This window comes from Pituophis catenifer, unplaced genomic scaffold, assembly GCF_029215685.1.
Source record: "Pituophis catenifer annectens isolate HBS135680 unplaced genomic scaffold, rPitCat1.0.hap2 SCAF_4, whole genome shotgun sequence".
NCBI lineage: Eukaryota > Metazoa > Chordata > Lepidosauria > Squamata > Colubridae > Pituophis > Pituophis catenifer.
In genome coordinates this window covers 109,271,486-109,297,562 of record NW_027256884.1, presented here as the reverse complement: position 1 = coordinate 109,297,562, position 26,077 = coordinate 109,271,486, and the positions used below count along the sequence as shown (strand labels likewise).

The following is a 26,077-nucleotide window of genomic DNA, read 5'->3' as shown; positions in this document are numbered from 1 at the left end:
TTTCTCCGTTTCATACCAGATCAGATCTGTCTCAGGACTTAATAAAAAGCTGCACTTCAGCTGTAAGTTTGAGATGCAGGCCTGCCATTCAAATGACTTGGGTGATAGATAGTATTGCAGCAGAGTAAATGATTGTGGATGTCTGTGTGTGTTTTGCGTAAACAAGCTAAGAATTCTGTAAAGTATTTTGTCTAGTGCTGATCCATTCCAAGACAAGCTGTTGATGATTGTTCTAGGAGCCTTATTTCTTTCCTCTCCCTTTTTTCCCCCTGGGTTATATTTGCTTCTCTGTACTTCTTCGCCTCTCTGTAAACATTCCCGTCAAATAAACAGTGAGCATTATAAAGGCTTCATACATGCAGCTAAGAAAGTGGGAAGTCTGAATTCAGCAAAGGTAGATCAGCAACGGGCCTTATCGCCTTTTTGATTTTCTCTGCAAAACCCCAAATACCTTTTGCCCTGCCGTTTGAAAAATGGCAATAGAAACAAAATGTTTTCAGCATCACACCTTGGGCAGCAGAGCCAAATGTTTCATAAGCCATGTAAACCGAAAGAACAGCTGGCTTCCGGCAAGGACTGCTCTCCCACCCCCCTACCCCACCCCAAAGTGTGCTCAAGGTCTGGAAGCAGCATAGAGAACAAACTTGTTGGCTAAGGCCACAGTAAAATGTTTTCCGGTGTTTACGTTGCTGCCGCCAGCCTTACTCAAGGGTGTATTCACAGTGGACACATTGATCCACATCTCTTTCCTCCAGCCACCAATCACGGGGAAGAAGTCCATGTTATTCGACTCCGGCTCTCTGCTTTGTAGTGTCGTAGGATCGAACAACTTGAGACTGAGAAACGACCCCGTGCTCCTCTTGAGAAAAAGCGTAACCATCTGGAGGGAGAAGAGGAAAGAGCCGACAAAGAGATTTGGAATCAGAGAAAGGTTACAGTTTGTTTCTTTCAAGAATGATGAGGAGTGTGCAATGGATGCAATATGAGAGAAGATCAGAAGCAGTTAAACCCAGTTCAGTCCACACAACCACAGTCTTTTTTTCTGATATTCTTTCAGGGTAATGTGGATAACGCAGAACAGAAGGGACCATTATCCCAGCCCTAGATCTCCAAACTTGATTGAAGAAAATATGACTTCAGCAACAGAGTGGTCAGTGCCTGGAATGCACTACCTGACTCTGTGGTTTCATCCTTTAACTAACCCCCAAAACTTTAACCTTAAACTGTCTACCGTGGACCTCACCCCATTCCTAAGAGGTCTGTAAGGGGGCGTGCATAAGTGCACCAGCCTGCCTACCGTCCCTGTCTTACTGTCCTCATTAATTTATTCTCATTTCCTGTGTTCAAGTCCATATTTATACTTATACCTGTTTTCTCGTACATGTTTCACAAACTAAATAAATAAGAACAAAAATCAGGAACACAGATTAAACTCGTCTTCTCCCAAACTCAACATCTTACGTTCTTACCCCATCCCTGTAACCCAAGGGAGAAATATTGGGAGAACTGAACCAAATCCAGAGTGAGGAACGATGGTACCACAAACATAACTGCTGCTCTGGGAGCATTAAAAACAAAAATGGGTCCCACATCCATCATTTTCAGAGTGAACATGAGTCACATACCAAGGCATACAGTAGTTTTTAAGTACGGTGTGAGAAAGGTTTGGAGAAGTGTTTTTCAACCTTGGCAACTTTTAAGATGTGTGGAGCTCTCGCTGGCTGGGGAATTCTGGGAGTTGAAGTCCACACGGCTTAAACAGTGGTGGGTTTCAAAATTTTTTACTACCGGTTCTATGGCTGTGGCTTGGTGGCTGTGGCATGGCTTGGTGGGCGTGGCTGGGTGGGCATGGCGGGGAAAGATACCGTAAAATCTCCATCCCCACTCCAAGGGAAGGTTACTGCAAAATCCCCATTTCCTCCCAATCAGATGGGACTAGGGAGGCACAGAATAGATGGGGGTGGGGCCAGTCAGAATTTTTACTACCAGTTCTCCGAACTACTCAAAATTTCCGCTACCGGTTCTCCAGAACTGGTCAGAACCTGCTGAAACCCACCTCTGGTCTTAAAGTTGCCAAGGTTAAGAAACACTACTTTGGAGAGAGCTGGGCCTGCTACCATCTTTCCATTTAAAAATTAACTCCTTAGGTATGAGGATTCTGCTCCATCATCTGAGAGCGGAGCAAATGTTTTTTCCTGCTTCTTCCGCAGTTTAACTTAATCTGCACTACTGTAGAGATGTTTTTTTTTAATTACTCAGACTCAGTGAAGTTTGTGCCCTAAACATCCCAGCCTGGAAACCTTTAGCTTTCTCTCACAGGAACTAATAGATTTTTTTTCTCCAAAGGACTATACAATTCCACACAAAATAGAGAGATGTGGTATATGCATTTGTGTAAGCAATGGATTTATATGCCTTTTGCATTAAGTAGGGATGAAAGGATCTTTTGTTAATCCAAGATAGGTCCCCAAGGGGCAGAGCATAATTTTTGCTCCTTGTTCTTAGCATATGAATATTGGCAGATATGAACATTGGAAAGGACATTGAGGAGATCAGGGATAGAAAATGATGTTGATGTGCAAATGCTCTTTTTCACACTTATCCTCCTTGGTAAATGTTCATTTTGTTTTATTTTGTTGTAATTTCTTTTCCTTTTTTCTTCTGTTCCCCTTTTACCGCATAACCAGTTTTTAGGCCTTTCCCCACTTGTAATAATACAGAGCAAAGGCATGTCCTGGTAACATTTTTGTTCTACCATCTCCCCATGATATTGTATTAATCTTGTCCTCATCTCATACATGAAACAAACCTGTCATCCATAGTTTGGTGATATTAAAGTAGGCTCTTCTGCCTTAAACTGACAAATTCTGAAGGTGGGGTAAGAAGTTAGAGGAAAGTCAATTGATTGCAGTGACTGGAAATGGAGACCATAAAAGTAGGCAGGGATTGGCAATGGAGGCAGTAAAAATCTTGCTGCAAAGATGTATGGACAGTACTTCAACTGAACAGGGAACAAATATCCTTTGAAACCAATCTCAGCTGAAAACACACACATACACACACAGTCCCGGTCCTCAGCTTACAACCATTTGTTTAGTGACCATTTGAAATTACAATGGTGCTAAAAAAAGCAACGGATCCTTGCACTTATGACCATTGCAGCATCCCCACAGTCACATGATCAACATTCTGGTAGTTGGCAACTAGTGTGTATTTATGACAATGTCTCGGGGTCACATGATTGCTATTTGTGACTTTCCTAGGTGGCTTCCAAACTGGTGTTCTGCTGAATATTAAAGGTAAAGATAAAGTTTCCCCTCGCATATACGTGCTAGTCGTTCCTGACTCTAGGGGGCTGTGCTCATTTCCGTTTCAAAGCCGAAGAGCCAGCGCTGTCCGAAGATGTCTCCGTGGTCATATGGCCGGCATGACTAAGTGCCAAAGGCGCACAGAACGCTGTTACCTTCCCACCAAAGGTGGTCCCTATTTTTCTACTTGCATTTTTTACGTGCTTTCGAACTGTTAGGTTGGCAGAAGCTAGGACAAGGAACGGGAGCTCACCCTGTTACGCAGCACTAGGGATTCAAACTGCTGAACTGCCAACTTTTCAATCGACAAGCTCAGTATCTTAGCCACTGAGCCATCACGTCCCTCTGCTGAATATTAGCTTCCTGCTTAATTTTTTAAATTATAAGATTCCTGGCAGGAGATTCTCCGGCAGAGCATAGAACCGAGTAGGTGGCAAAAGATCTCTCTGTGAACATAAAGTTGCCTATAGAAACTAGATAGCCCATCTCCAATATAATACAAATTTCTTTTGATTTAAGCTATTGTGTGTTAAAAGGAATCTACTATTTATTCCCCCCCTCCCTTTCTTGGTGCTTTGTACTATAACATTATTTGACAAGGGGTAACCGAAGTCACTGAGGACACTGGATCAGTATCAAACTTTTTTTTTTAAAAAAAGGGCTTTAAAACTACAATGAAAGTTTATGGTCATGAGAAAAACAGACTTATGATTGCAATTATTCTGAACCTGGACTGGCTCCTTTAACAATTCTTCATGATTAGTACTTATGAGGGATGAGCTAACAGAATTGAATGGATGCCCTCTTCTTTCTCCTTTTTTTTGGCTCAGCAACCTGGTAAATGTCATGGGACGACTTTGGCAACCTCGTAGAGAATATCTATCAGTACAAGGTCTTTCTCTGCTACTTTTCCATGTGCTGGGATAGTCTTTCGCCCCATCCCTAACACATGGATTCTTGTTCTGGCAGTCTCTCCAGCTTCACCCTAGCATGAACTGTCATGATAAAGAGGAAATGTTCATATCCAAGTGAATCTACTCTGGACCCAGTGCAGAACTAAAAGATGAGAGTACAACCCATCAGCGATTTATTTACATGTGTATAAACAGCATCTGTAAATAACTTCTGAATTGGAATCCCATATGTGGGATGGGCAGAAATACAAGAATACAAAAAGCCTTATAGGGCAAGTTGTGTAACATGTGTAGAGACCATTTTTTCTTCTTCTTCTAATCAGGGATGGACTTCAAAAATTTTAGCAAGGGGTTCTGCACAGTTGCTGGGTGGGTGTGGCCATGGTGGGCGTGGCCTAGTTGGCCTCCTGCACCATGGCGGGTGGGTATGTTTTTGCCCTCCCTGGACTCCGGATGCTTTGTTCGAGCCTCCGGGAGGGCAAAAATGGCCTCCCCAGGCTCCAGAGGCCCTCTGGAGGCTGGAAACGGGCCCATTTCTGGCCTTCCCAAACTTCCGGTAGGCCCATTTTTCGCCCTCCCCGAGCCTCTGTGCACACCCTGCATTTAACACTTAACTCTTCCCTAAGGACAAATAGGAACTTAAATCTCAAGGAGAAATAACTGTGCTGTTGTTTTCTGAGTTTTTCAAACAGCCATGGATCCCCAGCCAATCTAAGTAACATAATGGGGGCAGTTATATATGGGGAAAAAAATCAAGATGTATATTAATTAGTGCTAAGGAAATTATGTGAAGTTTATTTTACTGAAGCAGTACCTGAATCATTAATGCAATGAGATTGCCAGTTTGAAAAAAAATTACAATCCATATCTGAAAATTGTAAAAAACTGTGTAATTCTGCCATACAAAAGCTTCATTTAAAACCATTTCAGATGTGTTATTCTTCTGAATAGCTTACAAATACAATAATAGTTTAAAGAAATAGTTTCATTTGGATATGTTTCTCCTAATAAAGAGATTCCTGAGAGAGTGGGCCATGGCAAATAAAAAGATTTTGCAAACCCTGAAGTCTACTTAAAATTTTGGAAAACACAGACACTAATTCCAGTTCCAATTGTTATGTTATTTTTTGGTCAAGTTCCCCTTGGAATCTAATCTTTGTTTTGCAAAGTTACACAAAACATTGTTTTGTACACAAAGTGCCATTTATTGCTTGTGTGTACTTTCATTTATTTCTACAGAGGTTTTACATGTAAGCTCAAGGCAGACTTTTACCTCTGTGATATTTTAAGAACTGAGACCCTCTACACATGGTATAATACTTACGTGACACTCCTTGCTGGACAGAATGAGCACGGAAGAGGCATGGAGGGGTCTTTCTTCCTAGCCTTTTTAACAAATGGTCACGTTCATTCATGCTGCAAGACAAAAGGTCAAGTCAAGTCAATCTCCAAAGGTAGATTATGAAGCACTCCCTTAAAAAAATGGAATACATTGCAACAGAGCAGGACTTGTTGTCTCCATTTTTCTAATCTGTTTTTAGAATAAACAAGAACTGAATGAATTCTAATGTCCTCTCAGTATGTGGGCATGCAGATTTAGTATTTCAAATTAACAATAAGGTTCCAGAAGAGCGCATTGCATGCTTTTGGCCATCTGCTATTGTGTCAAGGCTACCACAAAAGGAAAGAGCAACACAAAGTAATATAAAACATGTTAATATATCTGTTATACTTGTATTTGGTCCTGTTCAGATCTACTCATCTTGGATATAGTGATGACGATGATGACGTTGATTTCAAGAAGTGATTTTTTTTTGTTTTTCATTTCATTTACGGGCCCATTCAGTCAGATCAAACACAAATGCTAACTCATTGGATAGGAATAGCATTCCATGTTTTCCCAAAAATAAGACCCTGTCTTATATTTTTTTGATCCCTGAAATAAGCGCTTGACGTTATTGCCATGTGCTCAAAAGCCCAATTGGGCTTATTATCGAGACTGCCTTCTACCGCATAACTCCCAGCGACTGGTAAGATCCCACAGAGTTGGTCTCCTCCGGGTCCCGTCAGCTAAACAATGCCGGCTGGTGGGCCCGTGGGGGAGGGCCTTCTCTGTGGCTGCCCCAGCTCTCTGGAACCAGTTACCTCCTGAGGTCCGGACCATCCCCACCCTATTGGCCTTCCAAAAAATGGTGAAGACCTGGCTTTTCCAGCAGGCCTGGGGCCCTTGATCTTGCTCTTGCGATCCGGCGAGATCCGGCCATGAATGGTGTGAATGAGTTTTAATGTTTTTAATTTTTTAAATTCTTAAATGTTTTTTATAATGATTTTAAATGCATTGTGAGCCACCCTTTGGAGAGGGGTGGCATACAAATTGAATTAATAAATAAATAATAAATAAATATCAGGGGATGTCTTATTTTGGGCAAAACATGTACATGCAAGTTGAAACCACACTGATCAAAGAAAAGCTACATTTTATGCTTCTTAACAAAAGCAGCAATTCTAAACTAGAAAGAAAACTTGCAAAGGATTCTGCTGAATTCAGAGACACTTTGGAAAATGAAACAAGGAAGATATACTCCAGAGGTCTGTCTGAAAATATGCCCATAAGGGAAAAAATAGGCCTCAACCCCCTTAGGGTTCCCATGAGAAGGTTTTCTTTAATACATACTATGGCCCACGTGGGGAAAAGTTTCTTCAGTATCTCACTGTATTAAAACCTGTGATCACTCAGTGAAGTTTGAGAGTGAGAGAGTCAATGTAGACAGAAAAAACTTAATGACCCTCAATGCAGAGGTGGGCTGTTGCCGGTTCAGATCGGTTCAGGCAAACTGGTTGTGACCTGTGGGTGGACCTGCTCCCCACTATTCCATCCTATATTGCCATGTTTTTGAAGACACACGCATGCGCAGAAGGCCACACTCGCCTATTTGTGCTGGGCGAACTGGTTGTTACAACTGGCAGCAGCCCACCACTGCCTCAATGTAATTGTTTTGTGAAAGTTATAGAAGATGTAATGGTAGGTACCATTCTGGATGGTTTTAAAAGGACATTGACACATTCATTGAGAGTGGCAAAACTAGTATTTGTATCCATTTCATAAATCTATGGGAAACAGGATGCTGGATTAATCCAACTTTAGTCAAATACAGGATAACTCTGTTCTTCTGTTTCCTTCCTGGTTCAAATATATAATTTTCTCTCTCCATTAAGCTAACAATAAACACAATAGAGAAGTACTTTAAACAATTCATGTCAGGAAAATGGCCTGACTAAATCCATAGTATTTTTTTTCCATTAGAAAAACCAACAAATTCATTAATAAGCCCAAAGTATACTATGTAAACTGTATCAGTGGTGGGTTGTTCCTGGTTCTGTCTGGTTCTTTAGAACCGGTAGTACAAGTGGCGGGAGACTCCGCCCAGACATCATAATTGACGATCTGCGCATGTGCAGAAGTGCGTGCGCTCCTGTTGAGAACCGGTAGTAAAGGTAAGTAGAACCCACCCCTGAACTGTATCTGCAGTTTTTTCACAAATAAGATAAAACATAAGCCCAGAACCCTGCATAAAGCATGCAAGAATAAATATGTTTTGCAGGAGTGCAGTATAAAACAGCATTTAAAGTCCCCTTCTTGCCACTAAATCAGTTACCAAATTATGAAACAGTATATTCCTGTGCAGCCATACAAGTGTCTTCCTCTTGGGCATCATGGAAAATGGACAGCTTGTGGACAATGATTAATAAAGCCTTACTGAACGGACACACAATATCCAATCAAGTCTCAATAAAATGACACAAAAGAGTCACTTGATCCATCAAAAGTCCTCAAGATAACTTCTAGTACATGTTGCTATTTTCTCCACATGGCAAACCTCAACCCCAAACTTGTTTTTACATAAACAAGAGAGCAGAATTACAGGAATTTAAAAAAAAAAAAAAACCACCAGAAGGGTCAAAGAGCTTTAAAACAATCTGGAAAACATCTTCCTTGTCTACGAAATATTTCTGAAAATTGCAATTTTCTGTGTGGATACTGGGCAGCATTTAGCCCTTATCGGATTTTTTTTTTAAAAAAATAAATAAATAAAAAAAAAATATTGGAAGAATGCCATAGCACACCACTTCTGTATTGCTAGCCAGAAAACTACATGGACATGTTCTGATATCCACTAGGAAATAAATCTGGCTCAAGGAACTAGTTATCTTTGTTTCTATAGCTTATGAAATATAATGGAGTCCCAAAGAGGACAAAACATTGGGAAATTTCACTTTTAATAATGCTTTTCTATGCCCAGATGATGAATCCTTCCAATCTCATCAAGGAAAGAGAGTGGTGTGGGAATAATAATTCCAGAGCATCACCCAAGTTCCCAATTAACAGCTGTAAAAAGATTTTTTTGTTTTGTCTTATAGACCCATTCCTTTCCTTCCCCCAAAGCCAAGGATCCCTAAGCTTGGGCAAGCAACATCTGTCTTGACACATTCAGAGGAAGAACATCAAAACAAACAGAATAATTCAATCCTGACCACAGGGTCCCACTGTCTATTTGTTGGAGTAATTAAAAAAAGATGAGATTCACCACCAATTAACCTACCAAGTGCTAATTAGTGTTAATGAGGATTCAAGGCACTTGCTGTAGCTTGACCCAGAATATCCTCCAGGGTTCACTAATTGGCTGATGATAAAAATGGGGCAAAAAGTCTTAAGGTGGATAGATGCAGAAGGATGAATGGACGGACAGACAGACGGACAGACAAATAAGCAGGCAGACACACATAACATTATACAAACTGCAGGCATCCATTCATTCAGGTCTTAAAAACATTCCTGCTGATTCTTCTCCATCACTTTTCCACAACAAAAACAAAGAGCCACAGCTTTGCAGAGCAATGCTAGCTGGGTATTTGTAGATAACTTTTAAAAACTGGGGTCACTTATAAAGTACAGAAGACTTCTCCTAGGCAAACCTTATCCAAATGAGCAGGATCACTGCTGATTTCTTATGTGGCTAATTGCTTCTTTCTTATTCTTTTTAGCAGGAGTTGCTTTCAAGTAAATATGTTTTGAATTTCAGAAGCTGGAGGAAAGAAATGGGCCAGGAGCAGCCTGGGGACCTTAACTCAGAAAAAGATAGAGATATTCACCATTAAGCCAAAAAGAAAAGGAAAACATTGGGATAGGCAGGATAAGTTTCCTTTGTAAAACATTTCTTTTTAAAGACTGCTCTGCCATGAAATAATTGATATTCTCTACTAAATTCACAGATTGTTCATTGAAATGAGTATATGATTTCAAAATGCATGGCATATTTAAAGTATGAGCCTTGCATTGTCCCTCTGGTTCTTTTTAACAATTGTTTTATATCTTTATTACCTCTATCTATCCATAGAGAATATTCTATTTGATCATTAGAAATCAAAAGTGATGGGACAAAACCAATTGGCCGTCTGCACACATATGCTCATTATGGACACAAATATTTATGTACACAGTTACATATACGTGCATGTAATAACTTCTTTTTGAATGCCAAGTAATTGATAAATCCTATCGATGTTTACTAAAAAGGGTGTTTCTATTTTCAATGTGAGTTATATACACATACAGGATTGCAACCTTAGCTGGCACAGGGAGATAGGATTTTATTTTTTTTCATACACAACAGTTTATTGCGACGGGAAGTAAAGTTCCAATAAAAATTTAGGAAACGAATATAGAGATGGCGCTTCATTATTCTCACAATCGTATATGAAAAAAAATACGATTTAAAAATAGTTGCCTCTAGGGAAAATTCGTGGGTTTTGTGGTTTGTTTAATTACCTCAAACTGTTATTAGTACCTGCTGTTTAAGGAGTGTTTTCATTTAAATACAAGGATGAATTACGTGTCAAGCTTTCTTTTGTGAAGTTGCCAGATCTATAAAGTAAACAAAAGAAAATTTAACTCTGGATTAGATCTAGGACCCTGGCTTAATAGTAATGAGATGGAGCTATTTGTAAGTCTCTTGTTTTATACTGGGCCCTGTTTATTCCATTTATTCAACTGTAAGAACCAATGTAAATCTAGGCCAATGTTTCTCACACAGCTTAAACTTGCCAAGATTGAGAAATAACTGCTGTAAATCAACCTGCTTCTGAGCATATAGCTCAGTTGTGACCAAAGTGTTCTTATATGGGTGTAAATTTTAATTTAATGGCTAGAGTCTGGGTTTCCTTTCCTCCTTGAACTAAGTCGATTGTACTGAGGATGTTTGTATCACTAGGAAGCTACCCAGAGCACCAAGTATGTCAGCAGGGATACCTATGTGGGAGGAGGGGCAGGGACTTCTCTTCTAGGAACTAGATAGGCACTGATATTCCCATATCCTGTCAAAATAAAGAGATCAGCAGTACAGCTTCCAAGGCTGGTCATACCCCTCTTTGCATCAAATTAGATGTAATGAGAAATGCAAAAAGAAAAAGAAAAAAAAACCCAGACACAACTTTGTTTCTTGTCAGTCAGGTTCAGTCTAGAGACTAAAAGGATCTCAGGCTTTGAATCATGAATGAGGAAATATCTGGTTTGTTACGCCTGATTAAAATCAAAGTGGCAGCTAGAGTAGCTGCACCTTTTGGTTGTGAAGTTAAATGTTTTTTTCAAGCCAGAGAAAGTAACTGAAACTTAGGGCAACTGTAGTGCCATTTCCACACACCCGCCCCCCCCCACACATTCTTTTCTTATCAGTTGCAGTTTGGAACATTCCACTTTTCCTTCATCGTGGAGTTTAAGTACATGGAACAGTCCAGTGGTGGGTTGCTCCCGGTTCTTTCCGGTTCTATAGAACTGGTAGTAAAACCGGCGGGAGGCTCCGCTCACCTGGCATGATGTCATCATTGGTGATCTGAGCATGTGCAGAAGCTTCTGTGCATGCGCAGAAGAGCGCGCACACAATCCTCCTGCGAACTGCTAGTAAAGGTAAGTGGAACCCACCCCTGGAACAGTCCCATGTTTTTCTACACAGCCTTTATCAAATTCAGATCTACTTAGCTTCATTAAAACATCTACAACAGATCACAGGGAATTATTTTAGCCTTGAGAACCCAAAGTGGTCCAGAAAAGGGTACAAAGGTTGCATATGTACACAGCCTCTCCATTCAAACATAATTCAGATTATTGAGACACAAAATCACCTGTGAAGGGGAGGGAAACAGGTTAAGCTTCTCCACTTCCAATAGTCATTAGCTCCTTTTGCCAAATGTTAATGAAAAATGAGACACAGCCATTTCTCCTTTGTTTTCATACCCTCTCCCCTCCATTACTGCCACTGAGGCAGTTGCTGATGTTATATTTCAGCCCTTAATATCAGGGGTGGGTTCTACTTACCTTTACTACCATTTTGCAATGGGATCGCGCGTGCGCCAAGCTTCTGCGCATGTGCAGATCGCCGATGATGACATCCGGGGCGGTGGGTGGGGCCTCCTGCCGGTTTTACTACTGGTTCTTGCGAACCGGTCTGAATCGGGGGCAACCCACCACTGCTTAATATGACTGTTCAGACCCAGAGATTATTGGCAGCTACTTTGAAAAGACCTACGCTTAATGAACTCTGGGCAACTGTATCACATGGACACAGCCTATCATCGCTCATAAACAGGCTCCTGACTTAACTAAGATCTGTAGAGCCAGAGGAACCAATTTTTTTGCAGATGTTCCGAGAAGGCTCTCATAAGGTAGGGCAGTTTAGCAGCTGCAGAAGTGGCTATCTGGTCAGGACAAAAGTTGGAGAGAAAACCAAGATTAGATGACAAAAGAGGACTCTGCCTTTAGTCTATAGCAAACTTGCTATAGTCTACAGTAACTTTGCTTTAAAGTATGTAGTGAACAGGAAGCGTTTGAAATATTTTCAGCGCCAATATTATGAGTGTTATTGATTGATTGATTGATAGATTGAATTTATATTGCCGCCTATTCACCCATGGCGACTCAAGGCGGCTTATAGAATAAAAACCATATTTAAAACAATAAAAATTAACAAAAACAATCAAATAAATTAATATAGTACAATATAACAAAATCACCTCCCACCTCCCATCCCCGCCCCAGCGACAGCAGATCACACGAGCCACTTAATAGGCTCCATCACGCTCTGAGTTCCCCAGGCCCGCTAGCAGAACCAGATCTTCAGCGCCTTCCAGAAGAGTGTTAGAGTGGGAGCCATTCTAATCTCTGGCGGAATTATGTTCCAGAGAGAGGGAGCCACCATGGAGAAGGCCCTTCTTCTGGGTCCCACCAGGTGTATCTCCCTCAGGGATGGGACCCGCAACATTCCCTGCCTCCCCGCTCTGATGGGTCAGGTAGATGTGACCGGCAAGAGACGGTCCCTCAGATAACCTGGTCCCAAGCCATGAAGGGCTTTAAAGATGACAACCAGTACCTTGAATTGCACCCAGAAACAAATCGGCAACCAATGCAGCTCCCGCAGGAGAGGTGATACATGTGCACACCGTGGTCTGCACAAAACCATGCGGGCCACTGCATTTTGCACCAACTGGAGCTTCCAGATGCTCTTCAAGGGCAGCCCCATATTATCCTAGTAATGTACTGCCTGGTTCATTTGCATAGGAAAAAGAAGCTCCCAGCCAACTCTCGAGGCTGTTTTGCCCTCATTATTTCTCTTTTATCATATACTATTCTCACAATGGTTGCTTTGATGACCAAGGTTTCCACATCCTACTCAGTGATGTATATTGTAATTTCTATCAATGGGAGTGATTTTAAAATCATAGAACTTGTTTTTCCCTCACTTTGTCTTTTGATCTCAAGTTGAAATGGGCAAGAGGAATTGCTAAGCAAGAAAATCCATAGGTGTTTTTTTAAGGCTATTTTTTTTTTTAAAAAAATGCATGCTTACACAGCTGCCTTGACTCTGCATAACTTTACAATCTTTATTTTTAAATCTACATTCCTGCATTATTTATTTAGTTATTAGTTTTCTGGACCACCACAATCACACAACTCTTGGCAGTGTAAAGAAAGCATAATTATAAACATAGAAATAAAACATGCAGGATATAATAAATATAATACATTAAAACCAACAACTTAATCAGAGCAATAAAAACACTGTCATCTTCTCAAGTAATTAAAAAAAAACTTTAGAAAAGCTCCATCTCAACTTGTTTATGGAGGACTAACAATGCTGAAGCTAATCTCATGTTTAGGGGAAGGGTGCTCTCGCTCTCTCATTACGAGAAACCTTCAATTGTGGTTTGAGTTAATTCATGATAATGGGAAATTATAAGCAATTTTTTCTAAGATGTTTTTTATTGAGCAGGTCATTTCTAAAGAGAGAGTGGCTAGAGAGTTGCTTAAATAAAACATCTTTATAGTTTTACACAATAACTACTGATCTTGTATTTAAAATTCTATATTGTACCACAGTGAGATATTATGATCTTGAATCTTATCACCACACATCCATCTTTAAAACATAATGTCATTTGGTGACATCAGAACAGCCAATTTAAGTCTACCTCAGAAAATCAACCAAACCAATCAAGCACTTCTCAGTACTTCCAGAAATATCTAGTAGCAGGCATTGGTAGGACTCCTCTTTGGTACTGACGTCTCCTGTGCAACAGAATTTTCCACACTGAAAGTCAGGATCCTATTGATTTAGATGGGATTGTGGCACTGCAAGTTATTTCTATAGATCTTTGAATGGGATATCTTATTTTCTGGTATTTTAAGAAAAGAAAAAACATGGAACTAGAAAACCAGATCTTGATGATAGATCAAGATGACAGATATAAATCTGTTTATAATCCAGATTTTGGGGCGGGGGTGGGTGGGTGGGAAGAGATCTCTTGGTGGAATATTCTGCAAGAATGTCTATTCCCGGTAGAAATGACATTTATATACTGAAGAAATTGGGAGGAGATGTAGCTGTACAACTACAAATGCCAAAACTCAAATTTTTGATAAGTAAATCAACTGTAATTTCATGTAATTTGTCTTACTTTACAGAGAACAGTTGAAGAGCTGATAATGGACAATTTTTTATTTGAAGGCTGTAGAATCTAAAACCAGATTAAAGATTAAAAACACCCACACCCACAATGGAGACAAGGACTTTGAAGCAGCCCACCAACAGGTAATCCCTGGAGGCCAAACAGAACAGGTGACCAACAACTTGCCAAATCTTAGTCTTTCCCATCATGGTAAAATACAGTGGTGGGATTCAAGTAATTTAACAACCAGTTCTCTGCCCTACTGATTTCTTCCAACAACCAGTTTGCCAAACTGCTCAGAAAGTTAACAACCGGTTCTCCCGAAGTGGTGCAAACTGGCTGAATCCCACCACTGGTAAAATATTACATTACTGTATTTCTATCTAAATTACAGCCCTTATTTCTAAAATTACAAGAAAATTAGTATGCACATATAAACAACATAATGTTACACTTTTGACATTTTACAGTTTTCCTACGTTTTTGGCCATAATTAGATATACCTTCTTGGATGATTTCATGCTAAATCAAAACAGCATAATTACCCAGCAGGGGCCTCAAATAGAGGTGAGTGGAAAGACTGGAAATAACCTCATTTTAAAAAAAAATGTATCCCAATCTATCCTTAGATTGCACTATTAGAAAATTCCCACTGCACTGATTTTCCATATGCCTGTTTTCTGAAAGACAAGCAGGTGTGAAAGAGCCAGGACACAAACAAGGGGGGGGGGGGAAAGAGACAGAATGGTTCTTAGAAGGTACTCAAGAGACCTCATCAAAAGCATGACACATCAACTTCAGGCAGGCTGAGATACTCCACCATTATCTAGTTTGCAGATGGACCACCCAGGAAACCTGGGTGCAATTAAGGAGGAGAAAAAACAAATGCAGAGTGGAGGAAGAGAGGGGAGGGGGAGTCCTTGGGGTGGGGGGAGAGAGGAATGGGCCAAAGGGCTGGCAGGGATTCCTTACATTGTCTGCTTACAAGCCTACTGAGAATGAGGGGAGCCAATTAAAAAAAAAAGGAATACAGACGAAAGAGATTGGAAAGGGAACATAATAAAACAAATGGCCAAGAAAGCACACTCTCGGAATGGAGCAGAACGTGGCAGTGCAGTTTATAGAATGCCAAAACAGTAAGTTAACAAGACAGAGGAAAGCCAATCGCAGCCACAGAGATGTTTATACACAATGCTGAACACATTTCCAGATGCACACACACAACCATCCAGGTGATGATGATCAGAGTGTTTGATAAACTAAGACGATGATCCCCAAAGAGCACCTGGAACAGCTGGAACCGAAAATGCAGGTCTGTTTTTAAATAGCTGGCGTAGAGGGAGCAAAAAGAACTCAAATTAGTCTTCACTCCCTTTCTTTAACGGCTGATAATCAGAAGGATTTCAGCTTTTTTTAAAAAAAAATAGGGGTCATCTGCATCACATCAGAAGAAGGATTAGAGGCTGGAACCAAATACACAAAGCTGCCGTCTTAGAGCCTGACTTCTGTTTTTGAAGTATAATGGGCTATGTTTAGAACAAAATAAATTCTTATAAATCCTAACTGCAACTACCATATAATCAATGGGATTGCAAAAATCAACCAGGTAATGTCCTAATGTTTATGGGATAAATGCACTGGTTGAAAAGTGTACAGTCTATTCTTTTAATTTAGAAACGATTGCCTAGGCTAGAGGTCTCCAACCTTGACAACTTTAAGACTTGTGGACTTCAACTCCCAGAATTCCTCAGCCAGCTCCACACATCACACAGAGCCATATTGTTTGACGAACACAAGTATGAATTACAAAACCTTTCTGAACTTGTGACACTTTCCCATTTGCTGAAGCTTTGCTGGCTGATGAACTCTGAGAGTTGAAGTCCACAAGTCTTAAAGCTGTCAAGGTTGGAGACCCCTGGCCTAGGCCAGCTTTCTTCAACTGGTGGAGGAGGGGAGGGATGCCTCTGATGTGTTAAATAGATTATATATAGAAATAGGAACTCTACTCCAACTTATAACTAGAGATCATCAGGTTGGGGAAGGCAGATCTAGGCAAGTACTTAAATCTACCCCACACATCTTATGACACAAACTCTACTTCACAAAAGCTTACGGCTTTTAATAAAGCCTGTTAACTTGAAAAGGTGACACCAGACTCGTTTTGGCTATTTTAGGACTGTGGCTCTCTTCCAACAGTGACATAAATCTAAGCAATTCAGTGACATTACACAATTGAATAAAAAAAACCCACACACAACCTAGATCTTGGAATCTTTTATTTATTTTAGCAAAAGTCCTGTGATTTCACAGCACTATTGAACAAAATGGAATTATAGATTTATTTGTCCACCTGCTTCAACAACAGTCACCATGTGGCAATTACTTTACCAGAAATACATGAACCTTGCCCAAGACTGATCCTTGCAACCCTGCAAGGCTGAAATTTCTCTCCGAAGCCTCTTTCTACTTGCATTGGTATTTGAGAGAGTTTGTTAAAATCATGCTTAATTATTGTGAAAGTTCCTCCACACATCACACAGAGCCATATTGTTTGAAGAACACAAGTATGAGTTACAAAACCTTTCTGAACTTGTGACACTTTCCCATTTGCTGAAGCACAATTGCCTTATAAAAAGGGCTAACTGAAACCCTCTGAAGCTCAAAGAAGGGGTACAAGGAGGGGAGTCGGCTGGACAAAACTCTCTTCAGTGTCTTTCACATCAGATAAAAAAAAATAATCCCCACATAGCATATGCATTAGCTCTAGTTTCCAGAGGATCAAGTGACAATTCAGAAGCACTTAAGTTATCATCCAAAGGAGAACTCTGTTAATAGTTCAAAAGTGAAATTTGTACATACTGAAAGATAGCGTAAGCTGGCCTATCATGGTCTGAAGTATGGAAATAATTCTTGTACTACTGAAAAGGACATTGGTATGCTTAAATAATATGTTGGACAAGCCTATGTTCTGTCGGGTAATATCTGCAACCATCAATGGGACATAATAAATCAATTTATTTTAATATATTCAGAGGTTATTTTGAATTCAAAACTTAGATGACTGTCAACTTAAGTCAACTAAACTTTTAACTTTTGTTTCAGTAACAGCCACTCTTGTCTCTAAACTGTTTTCTACTAAGCCTGAAAAGCAATTTGTGCTGTCAAATCTCTGAATAAGATTAAAATAGCTTTCCAGATCCTGGAGATTTTGAATGAGTGTTGATACTTTCTTATCCATAAATTAGAGCTCAAATACTAATGCAAAGTTCTCAGTTACCCAGTAATAAAGCTTTCTTCAATAAATCTGATTCATTTTAAGTGTGCTGGTAGCAGTAAAATGTTCCTGAAAAGATAGATCTGCTCTTCTTTATCCCTGATTTTTAATATGGTCTTAATATATTTTTGTTCAGAACCGCAACATAACGAGCCAAACCAACGTTTTTTTTTAAAAAAAGAAGCAAGTTGAAATAAAACTTCAGATTGGCAGCACATCTAACAAAAATATTACAAGCTATTCATGCAAAAAACTACATACGGAGCCTTGCATTTGGCCTCCTGTATCAACAGATAAGGGATGGAGCAGTGAAAGATGGAAGCTTTTTGAAAAAAAAATGTAAATGAATAACATTGCTCTTCTGAAGGTAACCATTACATTGCAATGCATGGCAAAAATAATGAAGAGGCAGAAGGAGGGGAAAAAATGGATCTGGCATGCTTCCAGTTAAGATGGAATTGATCCCACCTCTTTCCATTGCTATCACGCAGCATAGATTTCCTCAGCTCTTTGGATTTAGCTTCCAACTCTTGAACCTGCTCCAGCAAAGTTTTACGGTAAGAATGCTTGGCCCTGCATCGTAGGAGAAAGACACAAAACAAAGAAACTAACACATCAACTTTCATTGACTACATGAGAGTCAGGTTTCCTGTTCAAGGTCAGACAGCAGGAATGGCTAGGCTGGCCAATGGGCTGTGGGTTGTCCTGGATCTTTCAAACGATGCTAAAGTACAACAGAATTTCAGCCAAAAAAGAGGAATATCTTTTCAAGAATACATATGTGGTTGAGTTAGCCTTGAGCGCTGGAGCCATAAGTGTACAGAAATATAAGAAACATTCATACAAATAAAATAGTAATCTGTTCCATCCTTTATGTGGGCTTCTCTAACACACAAAAAGTAATTTCTAAAATCTAATAATTCTTAGAAGCACACTTAAAGAAAGTTGAGTTTTTCATTCATTTTAAATGTCCTATTCGATGAATGCATCATCATGGCTCATGAAGATAACCCTCAAAGTTCAAAGATGGAACTTGAAGGATGTAGCATCCCTGCTACAATGTATTTGACAGATAGAGTCTGCTGGGAGATGGAAATCTTGAGCTATGTATTGCTTTAAAAATGACACCCAGCACCTTAAATTACACTCAGAAGTCAACTGGCAACTAGTGCAGCTCTTATAGTTTTGATTTTTCTCCAGGGAAACTGAGAAGTACTCTTAAATTCCATGAGCCATTATGTTGTGGATCAACTGTACTTTCTGGATGATCTTCAAGGGTGGGCCCACATAGAGTGCCATAGGCCAAATGAGGCATGGCCCAAGGCATGAGTAAGCACTTCTTGGTCCCAAAATTGATACCATTGAAGGAGTATGGAGTTGTGCAAAAACCTTCTAACCACCTTCTCCTTGGCTAAGAGCTATGAGCCCAGGATGAGCTACAAGTTGTAAAATAGTTTAATTTGAAAGAACACAACACTATCCAGAATCAAAGAAGAGCTATCACTGGTCTCAGCTTTCAAATCACAACCACTCCATCTTGCTGAGATTGAGTCTGTTCCTTCACAGAAAAATCCATTCAGTCCCTGGAATGGCATCTCAACAGCATCATTTGTCTTAGGGCCAGAATATACACCAAAACATTATCCACATACAATTGATATTATGTGCCATGGTGGCAGATAATCCCTTCCATTGGTTTATGTAACTGCTAAGTAGAAGTGAGAAAATAGAGCCCTGGGATATGTTATAATGTAGGGTTGTAGAGTTCAAAAACCCAACTCACTGACTGAAGCTGTATCTAGAGGAAGGAGGACAACCACCGCAAAACAATGCCTTCATCCAGAGGTGATCAAAAGAGACACAATGATTGAATTTATAGATTAAGTAGGATAGAAGGGCTGCACTCCCGACTTTAGTTCCTCTGCTTGTCATCCAAAAGAGTGATTAGGGATTCCAATCTTGAATTCGGACTGAAATGCATTGCAATCTTATTGATGATATGTACAGGACTGATATAAGTAGGAAAAATAGAGCAATATCTATTATTCTTTTCTCCCCTCGCTCCAATTGATTTACTGATGAAAGGTCCTGGGTTTCAGCAACCATATTATTCAATTTGAAATAAGACCATAGTATGGTATTAGCTATGTGCTCTGCTTCTCAGCTCTTTAGATAACATATAGTTTGCTGTTACATAGGACAGTCTGGAATTTGGAAGCTGAATGAATATCATATTATCCAGGCAATTAAACAATTTTAGAAATCTCAAATGCATATTTCTGAGAATCAAATTTAGTAATATTTGCTCCAGTTAGAATGACAGTGTGCCACTAGATACATCAGTGAGAGATTTGTTCAAATTAGTGGTTGACTAAATTAAGCATATAATGGGCACATATCATACTCACACACATCCACAGACACATACTATATATTCAGATAGTATATCTACAGTGAAAAATCTAGAAATCCGCTGGAGGATAGCAAGACAGTCTCTGTACTTCCTTGTTTTCATTTACTTGTTCTCAGTGTTTTGGAGCCCATATAGAGTAGTACAAGAGAGAGGGAGATGGAGTGAGAAAGAGAGAGAGAGAGAGAGAGAGAGAGAGGTCTTGATATTCCACTTCATTTTCTCACATTTAATTGAATTTTACTTTTACTTTGAAGCCAACAGCAAAAAAAATAGTATTTTTGCAGTCGCTGCAAAACCTACTTTAGATTTTGACACTATCATGGATGTAACTGATGGAATAGGTCATGGGTGTCAAACTTGCGCCGTCATGCTGCTGTCACGTGACGTATCACAATGTTTTTCCCCTTCATGGAGCTGGGGTGGGTATGGCCTGCATGTGATGCATCTGGCCCACAGACGGCCAGTTTGACACCCCTAGAATAGGTCATCGAAATATTTTACAGTATAAAGCAATGCAATATAGTCTCACCCATACAATACATTTTTTTTTTTTACACGGTCAGTGAAATATGACTGAAACTTTGCCAGTGAAATATGATTCTTCTTTTTCTTTATATTTTCAGAAGCTTAATATCATCTTAATAAAGATGAGAGGGAAAAGATGGTGTTTACGTGTTTCTTCTGGGAATAGATATTTTGTCCAGAATATTTTTCTAACATTTTTTTTAGGGACCCCCCCCCCCCACTCCCACAGATATACTTGATATAACTGACATGACAGAGAGATCTGCACCTTTAAAAATTAAACTGCAAATAGATCTCTTTGAGTTTGTTTGTTTGTTTGTTTGTTTGTTTTAAAACTATTTTTAAAAAATCCTGTCAGAATGAGCTTTTGCAACCAGTTTCTTCCTTTGTCCCAAAAGGTGCTTTTTCAAGAGGCAACTGGACTTCCTTGTTTTTCTTTGAAGACGTTTTGCATCTCATCCGAGAAGCTTCTTCAGCTCTGACTGGATGGTGGGGAATGGAAGGATTGAAGCCACCGACTCCAAAAAAAAAATGCAAATGACCAGCTGTCTGCAAAAAGTATAAATCCTTTCATTCCCCACCATCCAGTCAGAGCTGAAGAAGCTTCTTGGATGAGAAGCAAAACGTCTTCAAAGAAAAACAAGAAAGTCCAGTTGCCTCTTGAAAAAAGCACCTTCGGGACAACTATGACCTGGATGACTGAGAATCTCCATAGACATTTAGCTTCTTCCTTTCTTCAGCACTTCCTGCAATGGACAGAAAAATGTACATGATTTACATGGCCATTCAATAAGTGTAAAAAAGGCCTCCAATTTGCAAGACCTAATATAGGTACTGGGTCATTTAAAAGTTAAAAGAAGATGAAATAAACTTCTTAGCCACCTTCTGCTTTTTAGATAGTTAAGAATACCAATCTTCTGATGCAGATTTTGTTTTCCTATAGAAGAACAATGTTAGTTGGACTGTCTCCTGTTGAAGGTTACATGATATGAATCCACTTGTTTCCATCAGAACACATTGTAGAATTATTTTTAATCCATAGTAACTATTGAAAATAGCTAAATCTTCAAGATCTGGGATACTGAAGAAGATCACAAGAAGTTGTCTTCTTCCTGATAATATTTTGCTCCCTTTTCAGAGGCCCATTTTCTTTGTACAGAATGAAACATAGCAGAGGGCTCTAAAATTGGCTCCATACTCAATCGATAAATTTAAAATATGGTCTTTCTTTTGGAAAAGTTGGTAAGGAACCCAATGCATCAAGAAGCTCATTCATCCTTCATATCACAGTGAGATACAAAGTTAAGAGCATTTTTGATTATACTGCTTGTATTTGAGTGTCACAAATGCAAGCTACAGTCTTATGTGCCACTACTCCATGTCACTGCAACAGCTGAAATATTTAATACTTAATTTATACATTTATACTGTATATTAATTTATACATTTATACTGTTTATTTAAGATGAAACAATAGCAAAAGGGCAGGGAACAGCTAGAAACAAACAAGGATTTTCATTTGGAAAATCATAAAATTTTGCATTAAATATTTATAATTCAATACCATCCTATGTGAAATTTGACTTCTATATTCATTTAAAAAGCATTGTTATATGTACTTTCATAGATGAGGAAATGGAAGGCTGTCTAGGAAAATAAATGGTTGCATATTTGCAGAGTATCTAAAAAGAACCATTAGCGCTGATTAACACTGTGTACCCATCTAAGTGATTTAGGACTGAGATTAAGGGTTAGCAGCTGTAGGACTAACCTGAAATATTGTAAGTTTAAGCAAATAACATTTTTCAAAAGAATGTAAATAATAACGTACGCTCTCCATGCCACATCTTTAACAAGGCACGCTGTGGGCACGAGCAATAAACCGATCCAGAAGTGTCCGCATCTCAATACCATTCCTGCCTGTAAATTGTAATAATAAACACAGCATTAATTATACATGACACTTTTTTTGGTTGACTGAAATGAAAGAGTAAGATGAGATCATTGCTAAGAAAGCTATAACATAAATCCTGAAATCTGAAGACGTTCCTCAGTCAAATGTCTTTGTCTTTGAAGGGACAAATCTAACGTTAACATTTTCCTGCAGCAATACAACACTACTATCTAAACTCTGATATTGAAAGACACAAAAGGACCATTTTCTAGATGCATTCCAGATAAGAATAGCTCTCCTGTGAGTTCTACAGAAGAAAAGAAGGTCTTAGTGGAAATGCCAATAGGACTTTGAATAAGGAAATTTCTTTGCATTGGATATTCCCAGTGTATAATCTTTAGTAAGACAGCATAGGATATAGAATTGAATTGAATTGAATTGAATTGAATAGCAGAGTTGGAAGGGACCTTGGAGGTCTTCTAGTCCAACCCCCTACTCACGCAGGAAACCCTGTACCATTTCAGACAAATGGTTGTCCAATATCTTCTTAAAAATGACCAGTGTTGGAGAATTCACAACTTCTGGAGGCAAGTTGTTCCACTGGTTAATTGTTCCAACTGTCAGGAAATTTCTTCTTAGTTCTAGGTTGCTTCTTTCCTTGATTAGTTTCCATCCATTAGTTCTTGTCCTGCCCTCAGGTGCTTTGGAGAATAGCTTGACTCCCTCATCTTTGTGGCAACCCCTGAGATATTGGAAGACTGCTATCATGTCACCCCTAGTCCTTCTTTTCATTAAACCAGAACCAATTCCTAACCAATTCCTGCAACCGTTCTTTATATGTTTTAGCCTCCAGTACCCTAATCATCTTTGTTGCTCTTGTCTGCACTCTTTCTAGAGTCTCAACATCTTTTTTACATCATGGTGACCAAAACTGGATGCACTATTCCAAGTGTGATCTTACTAAGGCATTATAAAGTGGTATTATGGTAATTACAAATGGTAAAATGGCTGTTGACAGCACATCAACATTTTTCACAATATCACATTATTTTATCACTATAAATGTTCACTTATAAAGATAATATATTCCTTGGGATTATTCCAGGACAGAATAGCTCTGTATATTAAAAACTTGCATTTTAGGAGAAAAAGCAGAGCTCTGCTTGGTTATAGCAAATATTTATATCAGTTGAGGTTCTTTCTCCAGCAAACTGACCATTTTTCTGGTCTCACAAGTATATTGCAATGTTAACTCCGCTAACTAAACAAGCAGTTATAGAGCATAGAGCTGATATGGAAGAACATATGTTGGATAAATCAGTATGGATTTTAAATAGATCTCTGGATTGCTGAGAGACTGATGTGTTTTATACCAGCTTTCTCCAGGCTAATGTTTTCCAGATGTCTGGACTATTTTTGGTGTAAAATTAATGTAGTTTGATACATCTAGAGAATATCAGTTTGGTAAAGACTCATATTAGAATATGATATGGTAGTTTCATTTGGATGTTTTGCTGGGAGGGGATCATTTTACAATTCATGTATGTTTAGCCTTAAAACTGTAGCTGGTCCACAAGAATCACAGCCAGGTAATTTTCAAAATATTTATCAGTTTCCTGAGCTTAATTCTTTGTGCTGTTAGTGGAATGGCAGAGATATGGCAAATTTGGTAGCCCAATTAAAATTGCTAAGACATTTAGTGAAACTCTGGAACATACTACACAAACAGGAAATAAACACACTCTAAAAGTAGAATCAGTTTCAATATTTTGGATTTTGCCATGTAATTAAACCACATATTCTTCTAGTTAATCAGTAAAATCAGTAGTTTATTGAACTACTATTGTTCAATAAAATACATAGAAAGAATATTAAAGGGTTAGGATGAGTTACATACTTTTCTTTCCTTGGTGGTTAATGAATGCATTTTTTTTTGTTTTAAAATAATGCTGCTAATGTTTATATTATTTTTTTATAATCCAGAGAATTATGTTTACACTAATACATATTTCAAGAAAAATAACAAACTCTTCTCCACACTTATCAAAGCCAAATGTGAAAAAATTCCATATTTCCATGTAGAATTGGTGTCATAGGGATCAACATAAATTAAATAAGTAAATATTCATAATTTACAGAAGAAAGCCTAATGTAATTCTGTATGTGTGTATGTATACTGTATGAATGTATCTGTACATATACTCTCTCTCTCTGTGTGTATATATGTGTATGTATGTATATATATATTTAAGAGCCGTAGCACAGTATGCAGTATTGCAGGCTAACTTTGCTGTCCATCCTTCCGAGGCCAGTAAAATGAGGGACCCAGATTGTTGGGGGCAATATGCTGGCTCTATAAACCACTTAGAGAGGGTTTACAAAGCCCTATGAAGCAATATATAAGTCTAAATGCTATTGCTATAGAGATTGGCATGTTTGGTGAGAACACATGGACATACATGGGCAGAGATACTTTCCATATCACAAGAGCAATCTTTAGACGTTGCCTCTGTAATGGACTGCTTTTCAGAGATTTGTGTGGTAGTTGGAAAGTCCTAATTATGTGCTTTTCTTCAGACCTGGCATAGATGACCTTTTCCTATACATTTTGGAATACTGTGAGCTTCCTTCCAACAAAGATGGTGTTGTGGCCTGTCGGCCCCTCCAGCAGCTGAATCAGATGAGGAGGTGGCGTGGGAGTCAGGATCAGAATCAAGGCAACCTGATAGCTCCAAGTGGGAAAAGGAAATGGAGCTGTCAGAGAGAGAGAGACAGAGGTGGAGCCTAGGCCGTCCGCCAGCCCTCAGATGGAGAGTCAACAGCCTCCAGGTCTGGAGGTGGTTGATGAGGAAGAGGAGGAACAGCTGGGTCCAGTGCCTGACATGTGGATGTGCAGAAGGCAGGGGAGAGGAGAGCAGTGGAAATCTGTGGACCGATCCTTGGGATGGAAGAGCCACCGCTGCTAGCGAAGCCCCGCCCTAGCTCTGGGGATAAAAGGCAGGGGGTGGAGATGAATAGATGTGGCAGACAACTATTCAACTCCCTGCAGACTTGTTAGCCTGCGTTGAGAGAGAAACTTTTTGCTGGGGCTGCTGGCACTCCTAATAAAGGAATCATTGATTCAAATACAGTGGGTTTGTCTGACAGAGGGGAGCTGGGTCAGAACAGATGGGAAAAGAGGGCGCTCCCATGTGATGCCTCTCCTGCGCGAGCTGCATTGGCTTCCAGTGGTCTTCCGAGTGCGCTTCAAGGTGTTGGTCACCACCTTTAAAGCGCTCCATGGCATCGGACCTGGGTATTTGCGAGACCGCCTTCTGCCACCAATAGCCTCCCACTGACCAGTACGCTTCCACAGAGAGGGACTCCTCAGGGTGCCGTCAGCCAGGCAACGTCGGCTGGTGACCCCCAGGGGGAGGGCCTTCTCTGTGGTAGCATCTGCCCTCTGGAACGATTTGCCCCCGGAGATACGAAGGATACCAGATCTCCAGGCCTTTCGCCATGCCCTTTTGCTTTTCCATCAAGCAGGGCTGGCGTGAACCCCCCCCTTTTTAGTTCTTTTTAGTTTTTTAGCTTTTTAAGTGTAAATTGGGTTTTAATTGGATTGTTTTAAATTGTGGGCCAAAGCTATATAATTCTTTTAATTGATTTTAAATTTTGTATTGGTATGTTTTTTATCCTTGGCTGTGCACCGCCCTGAGTCCAATAGGAGAAGGGCGGTATATAAATTGAATAAATAATAATAATAATAAAAAA

The 26,077-nt window shown here is 39.5% G+C and overlaps 1 protein-coding gene across 2 annotated transcripts in view; it reads right to left on the bottom strand.

Moving 5' to 3' along the window:
• Nucleotides 1-782: 782 nt before the first annotated feature.
• The window catches only part of ATP8A2 (ATPase phospholipid transporting 8A2), a 352,855-nt gene continuing 327,560 nt past the window's right edge, over nucleotides 783-26,077 (bottom strand). For both annotated transcript variants that reach the window (XM_070943899.1, XM_070943898.1), the window contains 4 exons: nucleotides 22,262-22,350; nucleotides 17,961-18,065; nucleotides 5,547-5,638; nucleotides 783-880 (listed from right to left, as the gene is read on the bottom strand). In XM_070943899.1, coding sequence (XP_070800000.1) covers nucleotides 783-880; nucleotides 5,547-5,638; nucleotides 17,961-18,065; nucleotides 22,262-22,350 — 384 coding nt within the window. The remainder of the gene's footprint in view (nucleotides 881-5,546; nucleotides 5,639-17,960; nucleotides 18,066-22,261; nucleotides 22,351-26,077) is intronic.